At 40.0% G+C, this 16,358-nt stretch overlaps 1 protein-coding gene across 4 annotated transcripts in view; it reads left to right on the top strand.

Moving 5' to 3' along the window:
• The window catches only part of MEIS2 (Meis homeobox 2), a 171,973-nt gene that overhangs the window by 151,804 nt on the left and 3,811 nt on the right, over positions 1-16,358 (top strand). For 3 of the 4 annotated variants that reach the window (XM_066188328.1, XM_066188329.1, XM_066188330.1), the window contains 2 exons: positions 14,733-14,791; positions 16,164-16,274. In XM_066188328.1, the coding sequence (XP_066044425.1) occupies positions 14,733-14,791; positions 16,164-16,274 (170 nt within the window). Of the gene's footprint in view, positions 1-5,645; positions 5,747-14,732; positions 14,792-16,163; positions 16,275-16,358 lie in introns of those variants that run through there. The other variant, XM_066188332.1, reaches the window with a different exon arrangement.

Here is a 16,358-nt window from a genome sequence, read left to right on the forward strand (position 1 = left end):
TTGTCTAGCGCTGTCCTCCTCTCAGTTCAGCAATTTCAGTTGAAAAATACTTCCTTTCTACCACAGCTCCCATCTAAAGAGCCTTCCTCTATCTAAAGAGCCTTTCTGTATCATTGGCTAGCCATATATTTTCTCCTTTGCCTGTACATACCTCTTAATTTCTCTCCATGGAAACTGGTTTGGGACAGCGTTCATGGGGAAGATTAATTCTGTATGGCATGCTTAAACAGTTATTATAGGTCTGTGCTCTATTGGAAAAAAACAGAGCTTGATCTCGGTAGCACTTGGAATAAATTTGGCAGAAGGATTAAATGGCGGGTTTTGGTCTGGATGCAAAATATGCCCAAAAAGAATTTCCAGTTTTTATCTGTTTTTCATACACTTGAAAATGAAGCATAGGCACCCATCTTAGCTGCACATCTTTGCATCAGATTTGTCCTAGATATCAGGTATGTGGAACTGTGAAATTTGTGGAATTTCACATTATGATGTTTTCATATTTGTTCTTTTATAGGCCCTAATTCCTTGAACTAAAGGAATACAGGTCCTCTAGATACAATTTTTTTTTTTTTAACTGGGAACAGATCAGGCATCAAAAATTAGGCCGCTAACTGGACTACTCATCTCAGAAAAACTGGTGGTTAAGGGACAAATAAAATACAGCTGGATTTTTCAACTCAGGCTTTGGTCAAAACCCTTTTAGAGTGCTAAATTTTTCTTTTCCTATTGACCATTATATTTGTTTTTATTTATTTCACTGACTCATAGAGCTAATGCATTTCCTGAAATATCTCTGAGAACTCAGGTGAGACACCACAGGCTGTGGTGTCTTAGGCTAGAATTTACTAGGATTAAAACATACATGGCATTACTAGGGTCTGCTAAACTTTATGTGATTTATAAAGACATAAAGCACAGGTTTTATAATTACAATGATGCTAAAATTTTTGTGGATGATAATGTAGTCACACTGGAAAAAACTGATTATAACAACTGGGGAAGAATCAAGAAAAAGAAACTTAATTCTCCTTTACTAGTCAATCTGAATGGATGTCTGCATTTGTAGTTGTTAATTTTCTTCAGTTTGGACAATGAATTCAAATAAAAACATTGCTTTTGTTCCATTTATAGTTAATTTCTTATCAAATATAATTTTAAATTCTTTTGCACGAAAGTACAATGCTGAATTATTTCGTTTGAAGATGCTGCTTGTGAATTTGGTGCATTTTTTCTCTTTTCACTGGCTTTTTATTTGTTGGTTTGTTTTACATAACATTTCTATTGACCTTAAATTTTGTGTTTCTTTCAAAGGTTGCTTAAAGATGCTGTAAAACTTGGCTTGAACTTCTTATGAAAGCATGATTATAATATTGGCTTATGAACTAATTAAGCCACAATAAAAGATCTGCGTAGCATATTTTATAAAATATTTCTTTATTTATATATATGTATCTGTTAGATATGTATCACATTTGAGTTGCATATGAGTGTCAAGCACAAACCCGGCAATCTTTAGTTTAAGTGAATTGTTATCTTTTGCAACCTTTGAATTTTCCAGCATCATCTAGTTGCTGTCTAGTCCCAAGAAGCTCAAGAACTTTTGGTCCACACATACTTTTTTCCACTGGTGAGCATGCACAAAACTACTTAGAATAGGATATAATTGAGAAATCTGGAACTGTAACCCTAGCAGTACCATAAATTGAGATACTGCTCTGTCCATGGTTATTTTATTATATAAAGGACCTCCAGGACAGAATAGGAACACAAATAGATATACAATGACAAATAGGCAGTAACCTGTTCCACAGCAACACAACTTTCAATACAAAATCAGCCTTGCCTCAAGGGCCAAACTGCCTCAAGGGACAAACTTCCCCAAGGGCCAGACTCAGTCAAAGTTCTTGTCGTACATCAGCCATACCAAGCTTTACACAAAAGAGTCAAGTGGGGTAGAGGGAGTGCTATCCTCAATGGCTCATTGGCTAGAAAATTCACTTGTTAAATAGAATATATGTTTGCAGGTCTTCTCTTCATCTTGATTTAAATCAATGTCTTAACTGTTCCAATTGAGTTGAGTTTCTCAATCAATGGGCTATTGAACATAATGCTCCATCTTTACTCTTCTTCACTATCATGCCTTTCTTGTTCTCCTGATTTCTAGTTCTTTTGTGTATGTAACTAGTAACTAGTCACTAGAACAAAATTAATTAAGAACATGGGCTTGACTGTACAGCCTCTTGGTTAAGGCTTTAACTTCAGATGTGTGAAAGGTAAATGCTGGTTAATTATGGCTGTAAAATTGCTTAATTCAGTTGGAACATCTTAGAACATGAACTGAAAGGACTTTGTTTACTGTACTGGCTCTGGGGGTGATTCAGATATTCTTTTACAATGTGATGGACCCATGCTCACGTCTGTGTTCCAAATCAAGCAGGATGGGGAGGTAAAACTTGATCTCCCTCTTTCCAGATAAACAGTCACATAATTATGGTGTCAGCTAAAAAGGAGAGATATTTATCTCTATTATTAAAAGGATGAACAGGCCTGTCCTAAGATGTCTGTCTGTCTAGAAGGATCCATAGGAATCCTGATTGGACGTGTCTAACTCAGAGACTGAGCATGGCTACGGCAGAAAGTAACAGACTGTTAGGAAACACAAATACACAGCAGTGAAAATTATGGTGGGATGGGATCTTAAAAAGTAGAAATCTACATTCCTAAAGAATTTAGGCATTTTCAGTGTTAAATGATGGCTTTTTTTTTTTTTTTTTTTTTTTTTTTTTTAATCCAAAAAATGTAGTTAGGTATCTAAGTCCACCTTCAGGTGATTCCTGGAACATCTGACCAGAGACAGAAAATTCCTTGGGAGCAGATAACCTACAATTTAGGCACTAATGTCAACACCCATTTGCTAGTATTGGCTTCTAACTCAGAAATTCACTGAACATTTGGGATTAGCTTTACAGAGCCTACGATGATTTTGATAACAGAACTAGATAATTTTGAAAATTCGCCTTATACATTTGAGTGCTTTACTAGACCAGGATGAAGTGACAAACATTTTTTGATATGGCCCTGCCATTACGAGTTTTGTGGGCTCAAATGCAGGTTTATACAAATATTCTTAGATGCCTTTACTCCTAGGCAGTGTAGGAACAATTAGTGAAATTCTGAAAATTAAGTCTCAACATCCTATCAGTCAGAAGAGTCAGAGCTAATATTGAAATCCATCAGCAACCAGTTATTAAAATTATGTAAGATCACACACAGTTTCCAAACTGTTCTCATAAAGAAAGGTAAATATTACATAGGTTATATAGATTGGGTTTCATTTCATGACAAATATCTCAATTGTATGCAAAATATGGGGTAGTGAAACACATTACAGAACTAGCCAGTTTTGACTGAAGAAATACCTCTCAAGTTTCTGTGGTAGGATTTAATTTTCACATGAGCTATTTAAGTGGCAATGACTGCATTAAAAAACCATCTCCAGCTACCCATCCTTTAAAAGAAGAAAGAAAAACACATTAGAAGACTTCTCTTTAGCTGGCAACGCCAACAACTGAAAGATGGTGCACTTGAGCACCATCAATGCTCTGCCCTGCCCATAATCCAGCTGAGTACTGAAATCAGGAGAACACAGCCATTCAAATGTTTTAGAAAGAGCAAACCTTCAAGGTTTCAATCCTTGCTTGTTCAGAAGACAGAAACTTCCTCAAAACAAGAGACAAGAAACGGTGTAATACTCACATATATGTCCCCAATCACAGAATATCTGGCCATCTGGGACCAGCAAGCTTTATCACTGACTTGCCAGATGAACTTAGCAATTATCTCTGTGGAGCCAGCAAGGTAGGCTAGGGAGCAAGACTGAGCCCTGGAGAGATGAAAGTCAGAAAATATGAGAGCCTGGGATCCAGAGTGATAGGCTGAGGAAACAGCTCCACTGAGATTTTCAGTTTTTCTATCCCAAATCAGTTTGGCTTACAGCTAAGACACAAACATCCATGAAACATGCTCACATAAACTCTCAAAAATGTTTTTAGAACATTTCCCCCTGATTCACGTGGAATACAGAGAACACAAGATGGGATGAGAGATAGGAAAAGTTTCACCAATATGACACTGGGAAGATCTGTATATTTACTTCTTCATCTTATATACTTAATATAGTTGGTGCCACATTTGTTCTGCTACCAGCTCATCACTGTGAAGTATGTATTCCATAACATGGCAGGCTCCATTTCATGGTGTGTGTGGTGTTTTACACATCTTTTACTACTAAGACATTAGACCCTCTGGTGTGATTAAGTCTTGCCACTAGTATTGCAAAAATTATAGAGAAAACGTTTAACATCTGCATCTCAAGAAAGAGAGTTTTATATAAGCAGAATCTCCAGTACTCAGACAGTGCAAAGAGCAAAACGCAAGGCATGTAGGGATGACATACTGAGAGGTTATTAGGTGTATTCGGATAAGAGCTATAACTTGGGAAAGGGGGAGGTGTATTTATACGTAGTGTATTATTTATGCCCATTACTCCTAATTGCCTAACTAGTTCTCTTTCCTCTCACGTATACTTTAGTACCCACCAACCAAAGAAAGATGTTTACAGCTAAATATCTCCCAATTGTTATGGACTTTTGCTTAATATTCTGCTGTTCCACTGACAGCACAGTTTTTAATATATCATTTTATACTATCCTGTACACCATCATTTTCCTGCCTCCCTTAGGGCTTTGGCTGTAATAGTTCTTATTTATTTCCACAAGCTAACATATATGCAAAAAGATCTTGTAGTCATGATGTCGCCCCCATCACCCTCACCTCTTCCCATCTTTGTTTTTGTAATCCTTTTTTGTCCGTTTTTAAAGTTACACGATAAAGAAATGTGAACACAGCATGCGTGTGGACACAAACCAGGGTCAAACACACAGCTTCTCTCTTCTTCAGCAGCGTTATACTACAGCCTTTTATTGTGCCCTGTAGGTTTGGGGTTTTAGCTAATAAACTTGAAAACAGATCATAAGGGAAATAAAGGAAAACTCTCCTGCTATACCAATGTGTGAGGCAGGACTTTAACAGCCTGTGTAGTAACAGATCACCTCACGGAATCTACTCAGCACCTTCTAAGAGAATGAAAGGAGCATTGACTCTGGGCTGGCAGTGTTGCAGTCTGGTTAGTTGCATCAAATGCTATTTCTTACTGAGTTCTTTTTTTGCCAAATGCTTTTTTTGAGGAGAATCTGCGGCAGTGTAAGCTGGAGGTGCTTGCAACTGCATCAGTATGTCTGGAACAGAATAGGCATCTTTAGGATCCTAGTTTTCAAACTTTCAGCAGTGTGTTTCTATAAATATATTTTGGCTGTGTTTTTTTTAAAGTGGGCTCTTTGGATCCAATGTCTTGACATTCCCTGGTTGACAGGTAGAAAAACACGCTTTTTTTTTCCTTCAGATTTTAATAACAATGAAAATGTGCAAGATCGTGGTCAAGACAGGACAGTGGGTACAAAAAATAGTTATCTTAAGGCAAAATTTACTGTTAGGGAAAATGGAACATTCCTTCTGAACTCACAAACTGGTAGTGCATGTGCAGGTTGGTTGTAGATGGTTGCTACAATAAGGCTTCTTTCATACAGGTGTGTTTATGCCCCAGGCTTGCTGGCCACAGTCCATTCCATTTACAGAAGCTGAATTAAACAATAACTACCGCATTGCAAAAAGAAGAAGGAAAAAAAAGGTGAGCGTCAAAGGAGATGCCTGAGAGCTTTGTTAGGGCCAAGAAAAACCCTGTTGCAGTTGTCAGAGCTTGTTGATGTTGCAGAGAATGGCACTTTTTTTTTTTTTCTGCTGGATTTTGTGGTTCTGCCTTAGGAAAGAAAGTAAAATGGAACGGAAGAACAAAGTCCTACTCTATAAATCAGCAGCTGCTCCTTGCCAGATCAAAGGAGTGACATTTTTGCTCCTGGACTACTTGTCCACTTTAGGTGCTTGACAGACAGCTAACAGCTGGCCTGTTACATAGTATAGGAGAGTTGGGCTACATCTTCTTCAGAGTAGATGACAAGCTAATCAGAGATACCCATAGCACAGGACACGTGAGTGCACCTTGATCTCTTCAAACATACCCACTACATAATTGCTAAACACCTTCATGCATTTTTGGCAAGTTGCTACTTAGGTAGTTTCCACTGAAACGTAAAAGGGAGAATAAGTGCCTTAATCTTATTTGATCAGGGAAGTTAAAAAGATGTTTCATTTGTTGACAACTCTCCTTTTTTGGTCAATTTAGAATTGATGAAACAAATTAATATGTAAATATTGATAAGTCAGAAATAGGTGTAAAATACTTGAATGTGGTATTATTCAAAAACTACACTTTGTTTGGGTTTTTTTAAAGTTACCTAAAATGAGGTCTCTCAACTCCTGATTGTTTTCAAGACTGTTGGACCCTAATTAGTTTTGAAAATCTTTTCCTAGGAGTTTAAGATAACAAATTAACACATCTTTAAATGTATGAGTTACTTAAGATTTTAGAGGAGATTTCTTGTCTACCTTTAACACGAATTTGTAAGTGCTAGAAAATCAAAGTGCATGCCAAATTAGCTAAAATTGAATTTAGCATCTCCACTAGATGTATGTATACAAACATGGAATTTTAATGTCTGTAGTAAAAATTTCAAAGTGATTCATTCAGTTTCTAGCTGATTCCCATCTGTAATAAATCAAGTACAGGATGAGGTTAAATGCTATGGCTTGTGTCTATTGACTTTACATTTTATCTGTAAGATATGAATAGCTAAGGAAGTATGTCTGTTTGTCTCCTCCCTTCCTTTCAAGTATCTTTAAAAGATATTTTTTACGGTGCGGGGTAAAAAAACATGTATGAGCAACCTGATGGCCCCGTCAAGAGAGGAACAGCCTCCTCCTCCGGCATGTGTTCTGTGGTTTCAGGTGGCACGCACCAAAAGGCGCTTGTTTCGCACCAGGAGCCAAGGGGGAATAAGGGATGATACTTTTCCAGTCAGGCTGAGGTTTGCTGGGAGCTAGTGAGGAACGCTGTGCCCACCCGCGACAGTGGCGTGTGTGAGCGGCGCTGCTCAGGCCCGCTCCGCGCCGCGCCGCGCCGGGGCTCGCCCCGAGCAAAGGCGGGCCGGGCCATGGCGCGGCCCGGCTCCGCGGGGGCAGCCGCACCCCCGGCCCGGCAGCGGTGCTCTGGCCCCACCTCATGGCGCCCTGCTGCACAGCGAGAGGCCTCCCCCGGGGCCACTCGGGCAGGACCTCGAGGCCGGCCCAGTTCCGCGGCCGGCAGCGATAGCTCTTGCCTGGCGGGCGCTGCTGCTGCCGCCGAGCCCACGGGACGGCCGGATGCGGCCTCGGCACGGGGCCGCGGGGACTGTGAGGGCTGCGGGGCGCCAGGCTCGCGGGGAGCCCCAGCTGCGGCTGCAGCCTTTCCTTCCCTGCCGGGGAAGGCCCCGCGCACTAACCGCTGCCCCGGGGGGAAGGCAGGGCGGCTCCCCCGGGGTGTGCCGCAGTGCAGGTGCTCCCCGTGACAGCCACCAGGGCTTCCCTCGGCGGAGCCACGTCGCCTCTCCGCGCTCCCGAGGAGTCATCCGGTAACCGAGAGTTAGGCGTTTAACGAGGCGGATTTTCCTCCGAGGTGAATGGATGCCCGTCTTGCCAATTCTCATCATTTTATCGCAAGGCTCAAGTTATTTCATGTTAACTCGAGGTCCCAGCTCCAGGAGACAGTGGTTATGTGAGAATCTTTTCAAGTAAGTTTCTAGGTTCTGCGGCTGAGAAGAGCGTTTTAAAAATGTGGCGCAATGAGTATAAAACTCGCCAAGTAAACACTGGGAAGAGCGCTGTTTAAATTTCTGATTTTTTTAGGACAGTCTCACAGTTACAGGACGAGCAAAATCATGATTTCCAACAATTGGCAGCTCCAAATGGCAGGAGGTATTTTTAGGGGGTTCAACATAAACACAAAAGATGCGGCAGAAGTCTTTGGGATGGTTAGCACATACCTCAGGCACCCAGCTAAGCTGTTCTCTGTTATCTTCTGGACTCTTCACCAAACGTGGATGGTGACTAAGGTCCTTTGAATCACACCTTTGACAGATGTGAGGTGTCTGAATAAGCTTTGGAAAGTCGGTGTGAAAAGCCCCTCACCCCCCTTCTCTAACAAGGCTGTCCAAAACTAGGTAAAGCTTTGCCAGGGAATAAACCAGCCTGTCCCTCCCGCTTCCTCTCAAAAGCAATCGCGTAACGGACTCCATTTCTCTATATTCATGACTTAGGGAAGCCTTATTTAGATGGCTCATTTCCAGGTGACTAACTCTGCTTTTTTTAATTTCCTATAAGGAATGCTGCAAATATGAGTTGGTAACCAGGTGTGGCATAGATTCAGTGAAGCATAAACAAGAGCTTTTTCAACTATTTTTGTGCATACATATACTGAAGGACGCCTAAACCTAATTCTGTCAGTTTAGAATACATAGTGGAGGGCGAAGTTAAATAAACTTAAGATAAATAGATTTTACTTGCTCAGATAAAAGTTTAGGTGATAGACAAAGACTGCTGTAAAGGCAGGGGGGTGGATATTGATAAAAGTGTTTCTGCAAATTAGTCTTTTCTAATGCTTTATTTCAGACTGCTCTGGGCAGCTCATGACTTCTAAATTTTTTTTCTTTCTGCCTGGGAATTTTCTAGGTTACTTAGGAAAACATATTTTGTGACTCTTTCATTGGTTATTTTCCCTTCAAAATTAGGGCATTTTTGGGCAACAAGGGATCAGTGTGGCATATGCACTTGAGCTAAACATTGACATTTCATAGTCCAAATACTGAAATATCATTTGGCCAAGGATTTATTTCCCCATCGAAGGTGAAAACATTTGGATTACTTTCTAGAATGCATTCTTAGACTCTTACTCAGCTAAAACATTGAAGCAGGTGCTTAGACCCCATTTATTCTTCAAGCTCACCTCCCATTTATGTGGGTTTAGTAAGAGTTGAGTTTCTCATGTACATTTCGCAGGTTTTTGAAAAATCTTGCAAGACTGTTCCCTTAGGCACCTAAAAATTTTTTTTTTTTAATTCAGATGACAGATAGCAAACAATTTGAACCCCAAACTAGTATTGCTATTGTCGTTTTATATTTTTATTATTTCTGTGACTAAGTTTTTAACAATGTTCATTCAGTACTTCTGTCCTTTTCAAGTCTAAGAGCAGAAGTGTCTTGGGCTAAAACTGAGTCAAAACTTTCCTTGTCATTAATCCTTTTAAAGAACTGATTGTGAATTCTTCTCACAAATTTGTTTATTTCTCTGGTTTTCACATAAGGAATTGAGAACCGATTTATGCAGTGGCTGGTTTGTTAAATAAATTCAATATTTTAGCACCTCATTTTCAGGGATGGATATTTTAAGTGGAAATCCAGATTGAAGACTGACACTGAAGTTTTGCGTTGTTCCTGGTGGCTCCATGTTGTTCCTCAGTTTCTCATGGGGAGCAGTCTATGCTGCTGGGGCGGGAATGGTTTCGTTTGGCACCAGTTCATCTCAGAGAAGATATTAGACATACAGACAAGTGATGGGAGTTAAATATCACTCTCTGCTTGAGTTCAGATTAGGCCCCCAGTTGGGAACAAGTTGAGTTTCCTAAGCATTCATGTACTTCATCCTCCTGAAACAAGACCTGTTGTGACCCTACATACTTAAAGTGAATTTTCCATACTTTCCATGATAGCCATAAAGTAAAGATGGAGATGTTTCTAATTCTGACTGCCAATCAGTACAGTCACTAACAGTTCTTTTCAAGTACTAATCTTAAGCAGATTCAGTTATGGTGTGGTCATGGTGTTTCAAAATATAGATACAGTATGTGTAAAAAAGACAGTGGAAACAACAACGAAATTATTTTTGAGTGTGCCAGATTTGAAGAAGCAGATTAAGAGATCACTATTTGCTATTTATTCTCTTTTCACTCTGCAGAAATATGTCTTTATGATTTTACCAGAATATTATTTTATTATAAGAATAAAATGTATTGTGCAAATTTGAGTTTAATATCATTTGATACAACTTGAGATGAAATATGATAAATATATAAAGAATATTTTTTACAGGACTTCCTATAAAGTACAGAATGCATATTTATTTTGGACAAAGAAAACCAAGTCTCTGTTTGAAGAGATGTGATTAAATGCGTATATTTAGATTATATTGTCATGCTAATTATTGGTGGTAGGAACCAATTAGGACTAGTGCTACCAAATCACCAGACTACATTGCATATTCACTAGTGCACCTTTACTGCTCTACTGGGTTTTGCTGTAAGCAGATAAAAGTGAAATCACTTCCTTTAAAAGTCCATATTGCTTTTGAACAAGATCTTGTTCATTTGTGCTTTCATAAACTGTCCCGGAAAAGTAACCAGAACTGCTTGTGTGAAAAAGACAAACTGGCTATGGGAAATAGATGTGGCTGCTTTAGCTAGCAATTAATGAAAAAATACAAGATTCAAAAATCCTTTCCATTCAAATGGCTATTGTTTGAATAAGCAAGGTTGGTAATCTGTCATTTGCAAAATGCTGGGAGTGAGTTTTTTATTGAGCCTGCTATGTCAATGACATGTATTTCTCAACATTACACACCTCATTTATCATTCTGGAATGAGGACCAAGTACCATATGAATGTAGAGTTTGTGAAGGTATTGCCTCACAGCCCTGGAGGCTCATGACCCCTCTTTATCTACACAGCAGGTAAGGCACAAACAGTGGCAATGGGAGCTCTCTTTGCAGTCCCCTGCCAGTGTGCCTGACTGTTAAGCTGGGGGAACAAAGGAAAGATAGCATATGGATAGCAGATTGTAGGAGTGCTGAAAGAGGACTGAGGAAATCTATGTTGGGTGTGTGGCTCTGCCAAAGATCTCTTGTATGACTTTGGCCTTGTCACTAAATCTCCTTCTGTCTCTGTTCCCCTCTGCAAACAGGGAGAAGGTGTCTCTCCCCCAGGCTTTGCCTGGAAATCTGTTCAGACTCTGAGTTCTCTTGGACAGTGTGCTTGTGAAGCATGGGGTGAAGTAAGACTGAGTTTCATTGGGTCCTCTAACTGCTGCTCTCATCCAAATAATAGGAATTACTATTAGCAGCAGAGTAACAAAGAAGTCTGTGTCTTTTTGATAGATTTTACTCATCTTTTCAGGCCATTCAATCTTTGGCCTCTGGGTGAAGGATATGAACAAGGTAAGCAATTAGTGTCAGGAGCAGAGCTGTGAATTCTTCTTTTATGGGGTTCCAAATAATGCTGAAAACAGTGGCGTTGGTGTTCTCTTTTTTTTCACCTGTCTCTTAATGCCTTTTGAAGACATTTGTGCCTAAATAACATCAGAGTGTTTCTCCAACACAAACTGAAGTGCTGTGCAAAAGGCTGTATTTTGCTTTACTTTGGCCCTGGATATGGCTCTCTGAGGGGTTCAAAAACAGCCCTCAAAAAATATAAAGGCTAGGGCAGGGACTCTGTTTTCTATGTCTCTATTATGCGCTGTGCATATTTATGGGACAGCATAAGGAATAAATAATAAAGCACAAACACTGCATTCTTTGCCCTTGTCTACCAATTGTGCTGATGCATTGCATGATGTAGCTACTGCTAGTGAAACTAAGATTCGATTTTTAGCTTCACCTGAAATGTATGTCTGTTTTGCACCTGCAGTCTTACAAATATAAATAATTTCATGTGTCATTTTTCAGACATACCCACTGGTGGGTATAACTGATGCTGTTTATGAACAAGACTTTTCAGAGGAGCCATAGAAATGGAATTTCAAAATTGCCTGGATGCCTAAAGCCTGTTCTCCTATATCTTTCCAAGTATATATCAGTGTATCTTCTCTCTAGAGGAAGTATTGCTAGTCTAGAGGACATGGCTTGCACCTGCTGTTATGCAGATGTGCAAAAGAAAAATGGAGAAATTTTGAAATCAGAAATCAAACACAAGAGCTATTTTTCACAAGAACAAATTGTATCACTTCTATTGTGCTTCTTTCTTTCTTTCTTTCTTTCTTTCTTTCTTTCTTTCTTTCTTTCTTTCTTTCTTTCTTTTTTGCTTTTCTTTTTTTTTTTTTTTCTCCCCAGTAGGAAGACAAATATGGAGGACTCACTTTTAGGGCTTGAATTCCCATTTCCAAAACAACTAGTGAAAGACTGGCTTTATTCACATAGCTGGATAAAAAAAGGCCGCACTCCTTTGGGAGTGAATGGCTGGGTGAGATGGGGTTTTCAACAGCCCTCCCAAAGGCTTAGTCGGTGGAGACTGTCAAATATTTAAGGCTGGAGCACAGTATCCCAATCTCTGTGCTCAGAGGTAAAGCAGATGTCACCTGAAACCCTTAAGGATGTAGAATTTTCTTAATGCTCTGCCTTGTTGTGCGAGCCCATTGAAAGAACACTTCAGAGGGCACCCATTTCTTACTAATGTAAACTTTCTGAGGAGTATCCAAAGATATGACCTCTGGGTGAACCTTTAACCTTCCCCTTAATTATTTGTTTGAAGACAGTGTGGAGTTCTCCTGCTGAGAGCCAAGGCCCATAATGCTTCGCAGCCCTGTGAGCAGGGATATGTGTGCAGGGAAGTGGAGAGGGACATAAATAAGGGGACCACCAGATGTAAATAATAAAAGTGGTTGGGGTTTAAATAAAAAAAAAACCGAAAGAGCAATTTGGTTTTCCTGAAGAGTGGCCTGGTTGAAGAAAAGGGGTTAGTAAGATGAAAAGTGTGTGCGTTGTGTGGGGGGGTGTTTCTGTGATTTTTTACAGGCCTAAATAAGTGTTCATTCCATTCTTTAAAACCTTGCCATCTGTATACACCATTAGAAGCTCACAGGAGAAGGGAAAACAGTCTTATCAGGCTTTCCTGTTAATCTCTATTGGCCTTAACTTTAGCTGATAAAAGGCGTGCTGGATGGAGGAGGTTCAGGTCAGGCTCCATTTGGTCAGCACAGCAACATTACTGGAAAGTAACTCAGCAAATAAGTCCTATCGGGGACCTTTGTCTCGGAGGACGGAAACACACTTCAAAATCACAGAACTGGCAGTGATGCCTTCACTGTGCCACAGTCAGAAGGGAATAAACAAATATATTGACAGTGTCTGAGTTTTTATTTTAATACCTGAAGTCATGACTAATTCTGAGGCAGGATGACATTTCTGACAACTGAATGATACTTTTCCTAAAGAATAAAGAATGTCTTTTGGATGTAAACAGAAAGATGCAATAGAGCCCTTTAGTGTTACTTGTAGCATTTATGCATCTGTCTAATGAAATTTCCACCACTGTGATTAGAGAAGATGCAATCGAGGGTGTGCCGCCGTCCTTTATTATCTGCGAAGGAATTTAACCAGAGGGTGGGAGTGAGTGAGGGAAGCACGACAAAAGGCCTTGCGGAGTTGATGCTATATAAAGGCTAGCAATTTACTAAATGAGCAGATGAACTTAGTTTTCAGTTAACTGACTGAAAGACTTTGCTAGGCGTTGGATCGGGCCCAATGGCAATTATTGGAGGCTGTTTTGGATGATGGGCATGTTAGTATTTCTGAAGAGGATTAAACGCTAGTATTCGACTTCATTAGCACTCCTTAAGGGTCACCGGGCGAAAGCCTGAGCTGTGAAATAGCACACAAAACCTGCACGAAGGCTCCAAAGTGTTCTCAAACACAAAGAGAAGGGACAAAAACAAGTGTGGCTCCCGAGTGATAGAAAATTGCCCTGTTTTCAAAGATATTTTGTGAATAGGCAAGTTTCAAAATTATTTTAGGGAAATTAATTTAGCCTGTGCTGATGTGGATTGCTGCGCATTAAGCTAATAAAAAATATGCAAGCACTTATTTTTGGATTACTAGAAAAATTAAATCCAGGCTCTGCAGCCAACTAACTGCCTTTACCAGTGCTCAAAAGCCTCGGCAGCCACCCCAGTTTGAGATTAAAAAAAAAAAAAAAAAGGTTATTTTGGGCCTAATATTAACCACATGTACCTGTGACTGGGGGTTTCTAACGAGTTGAAAGGTGCCTGAGTTAAGGGCAGGCAGGCGGTCGCCTTGCACGGGGTGTCCCCGCTTGGACACAGAGGTGGCCCCCAGCTGGCACTGACCTCCAAACGACCCTCGGCTTTACAGGCTCCAACTGCAGGAGTTGTAGAAGAGCAGAAGTCTTTCTGGGCCAGCACTTATTGCTGCTGCGCTGGTGATAAAACTTCAGACAGCCTAATTGATGGCTTTGCTGACCTAACGATACCTTGTGAAAGCACAGAGTGGCAAAGCCTGGTCCTCATTTATGGCCAGCTGCAAGGAGAGCTGGATCCCTAAGATGGAATGGCGAAAAGAAAGTCTCCCAGTCTGTGAACTTTAACCAAGATCTGAGCCACTTAGAAGAAGTTAAGGAAACAATTGTCTTTTAACACAAGTTTTCGGTCGCATTTACTTGTTCAAAGCCTTCTGGCAAATCCAGCTTTAAGCTGGCTAGTAAGATAAGTGTGTTACCGGTTACAATTTCTGAGCACTTAGAGGGAAATCCTTTAAAGTGAAATTATACTCTTTTAAAAAAGCATCGTGAAGCAAAACACATTTCCACAGCATGCTAAAATCCTGTCACTTTTAAAGCAGAGGTGTTCTCAAAACAGAGAAGCAAGCTGATGAAAGGACTTCTATTCTTTGTATTCTGTTGCAGGTTTATTAATGCCAGAAGAAGAATAGTACAGCCTATGATTGACCAGTCAAATCGAGCAGGCAAGTTCCAAGTAGTATCTGTATTCAAGTCCCACAGGCGCAAATCCTCATCAAGTTATTCTTCAGGAGTCCCATCACCTGGTAAATAAATGCTCCAAACCAGGCATTCTGGGAGATTATTTTTTTTCTTATGTCCCCAGAATTCCGCTGTAGGAAGCAACTTCACTAATTGGTGCTAATTGGAGATTTCCCACCCTGACTCTACTGAAACTGCTTTTTATTTTCTCCCTGAATTGGTAATTGGGTACAAGTAGTAGTGCCACAAGCAGTTTGTTTGACTGTGAGCTCTTGAATTACTCATTGCTTGTCTGCATCCAATCAGCAGGACAATCTCATTTTCTTGCTACCCACAACTCCTTGGTATATGCATTGCTTTTACTTCTGGAAGGAGAGCTGTAAAACTCATTGTATCCATTCATTTGCTTTGACTATTCACAATATGCTACTAATGTGACATGGTACCATACTGCCAGAAAATATTAAAAGATTATTACTTTTGTTGAAGAATGCACCAGATATGCTCCCAGTGAAACATATGATTTTTTGAACAATACCTTTTCTACATTTCTATTAAAAGATTTAGAATATGTAACACTTTACACAACAACTGGTACCATGTTAATCATTCCACTTTCTAATATGCATTTCCTCAGCATACTAGGGAGTTGTGGTTTCCTAACATGAGGTTATGGGATAAAACTGTTCTCCATGTGGTGATGACTGTTGTCACTAACAACGGCTTTAACTTGATGGTGATTTCGCCTGCTGGTTCATTTTAAAGGTTTTTGAAAAGATTATCAAACCTTTGGGAAACTCTTCCCATGTAGTATTAAATTTCTTTTTCATTAACAGGTAAAAAGAGGGAAAACACTAACTCAACTAACTATGCAAAACCTTAAGCCAAATGCTGTGTATACATAAATAGGAAAAGCCACATCCAGAATTTCCCTACTCTTTCTAGAGTAGGTGAGAATAGTTTTATAAGTTTTATTAAGCTTCATCATAAATAGCCTGTGTCACAAATGCCAGTTTCACAACTTTTGTAATTAGAGAGGAACAGAATAGGTACTTACTTCATTAAGGAAAAGCACATAGCGCTTCAACGGGCTTCCACTGTTTTGCATTAAAGGTAAGTAGAGAAACAGATCCTAAGCAAGTGAACTGACTTGACAAACTTGTTTATTGGGCCCCCTATAGCATTTTTATTCTATAGTCCTGGTAACATAATCAGCTCATAAAAAGCACAACCTGAGTTTAAAGTGACAGCCAAGATATTGTATATAGCGTTTCAGTGCTGAAGCTGGAACAATTGCTGATTGTTTGGTATGTCTTCTCTTCTTTCTCCTCTGTGTCCACGATTGACTACAATCAGGTTTTCTTCTTGATCCTTCAGTGAGCCAAGGAGCAGCGTATAGTCCAGAGGGTCAGCCGATGGGAAGCTTTGTGTTGGATGGTCAGCAGCACATGGGAATCCGGCCTGCAGGTAGAGTCTTTGTGTCCTGTGCACTGCAGCTGTGCAGCTGCAGCCTCCTCTCCCCCATTGCTCTTCACCAACCTCACGTCTTAC

The sequence above is a fragment of the Chamaea fasciata genome, unplaced genomic scaffold (assembly GCF_029207755.1).
Source record: "Chamaea fasciata isolate MVZ Bird 193981 ecotype frontalis unplaced genomic scaffold, bChaFas1.0.hap1 SCAF_7, whole genome shotgun sequence".
In the NCBI taxonomy this organism is placed as follows: domain Eukaryota; kingdom Metazoa; phylum Chordata; class Aves; order Passeriformes; family Sylviidae; genus Chamaea; species Chamaea fasciata.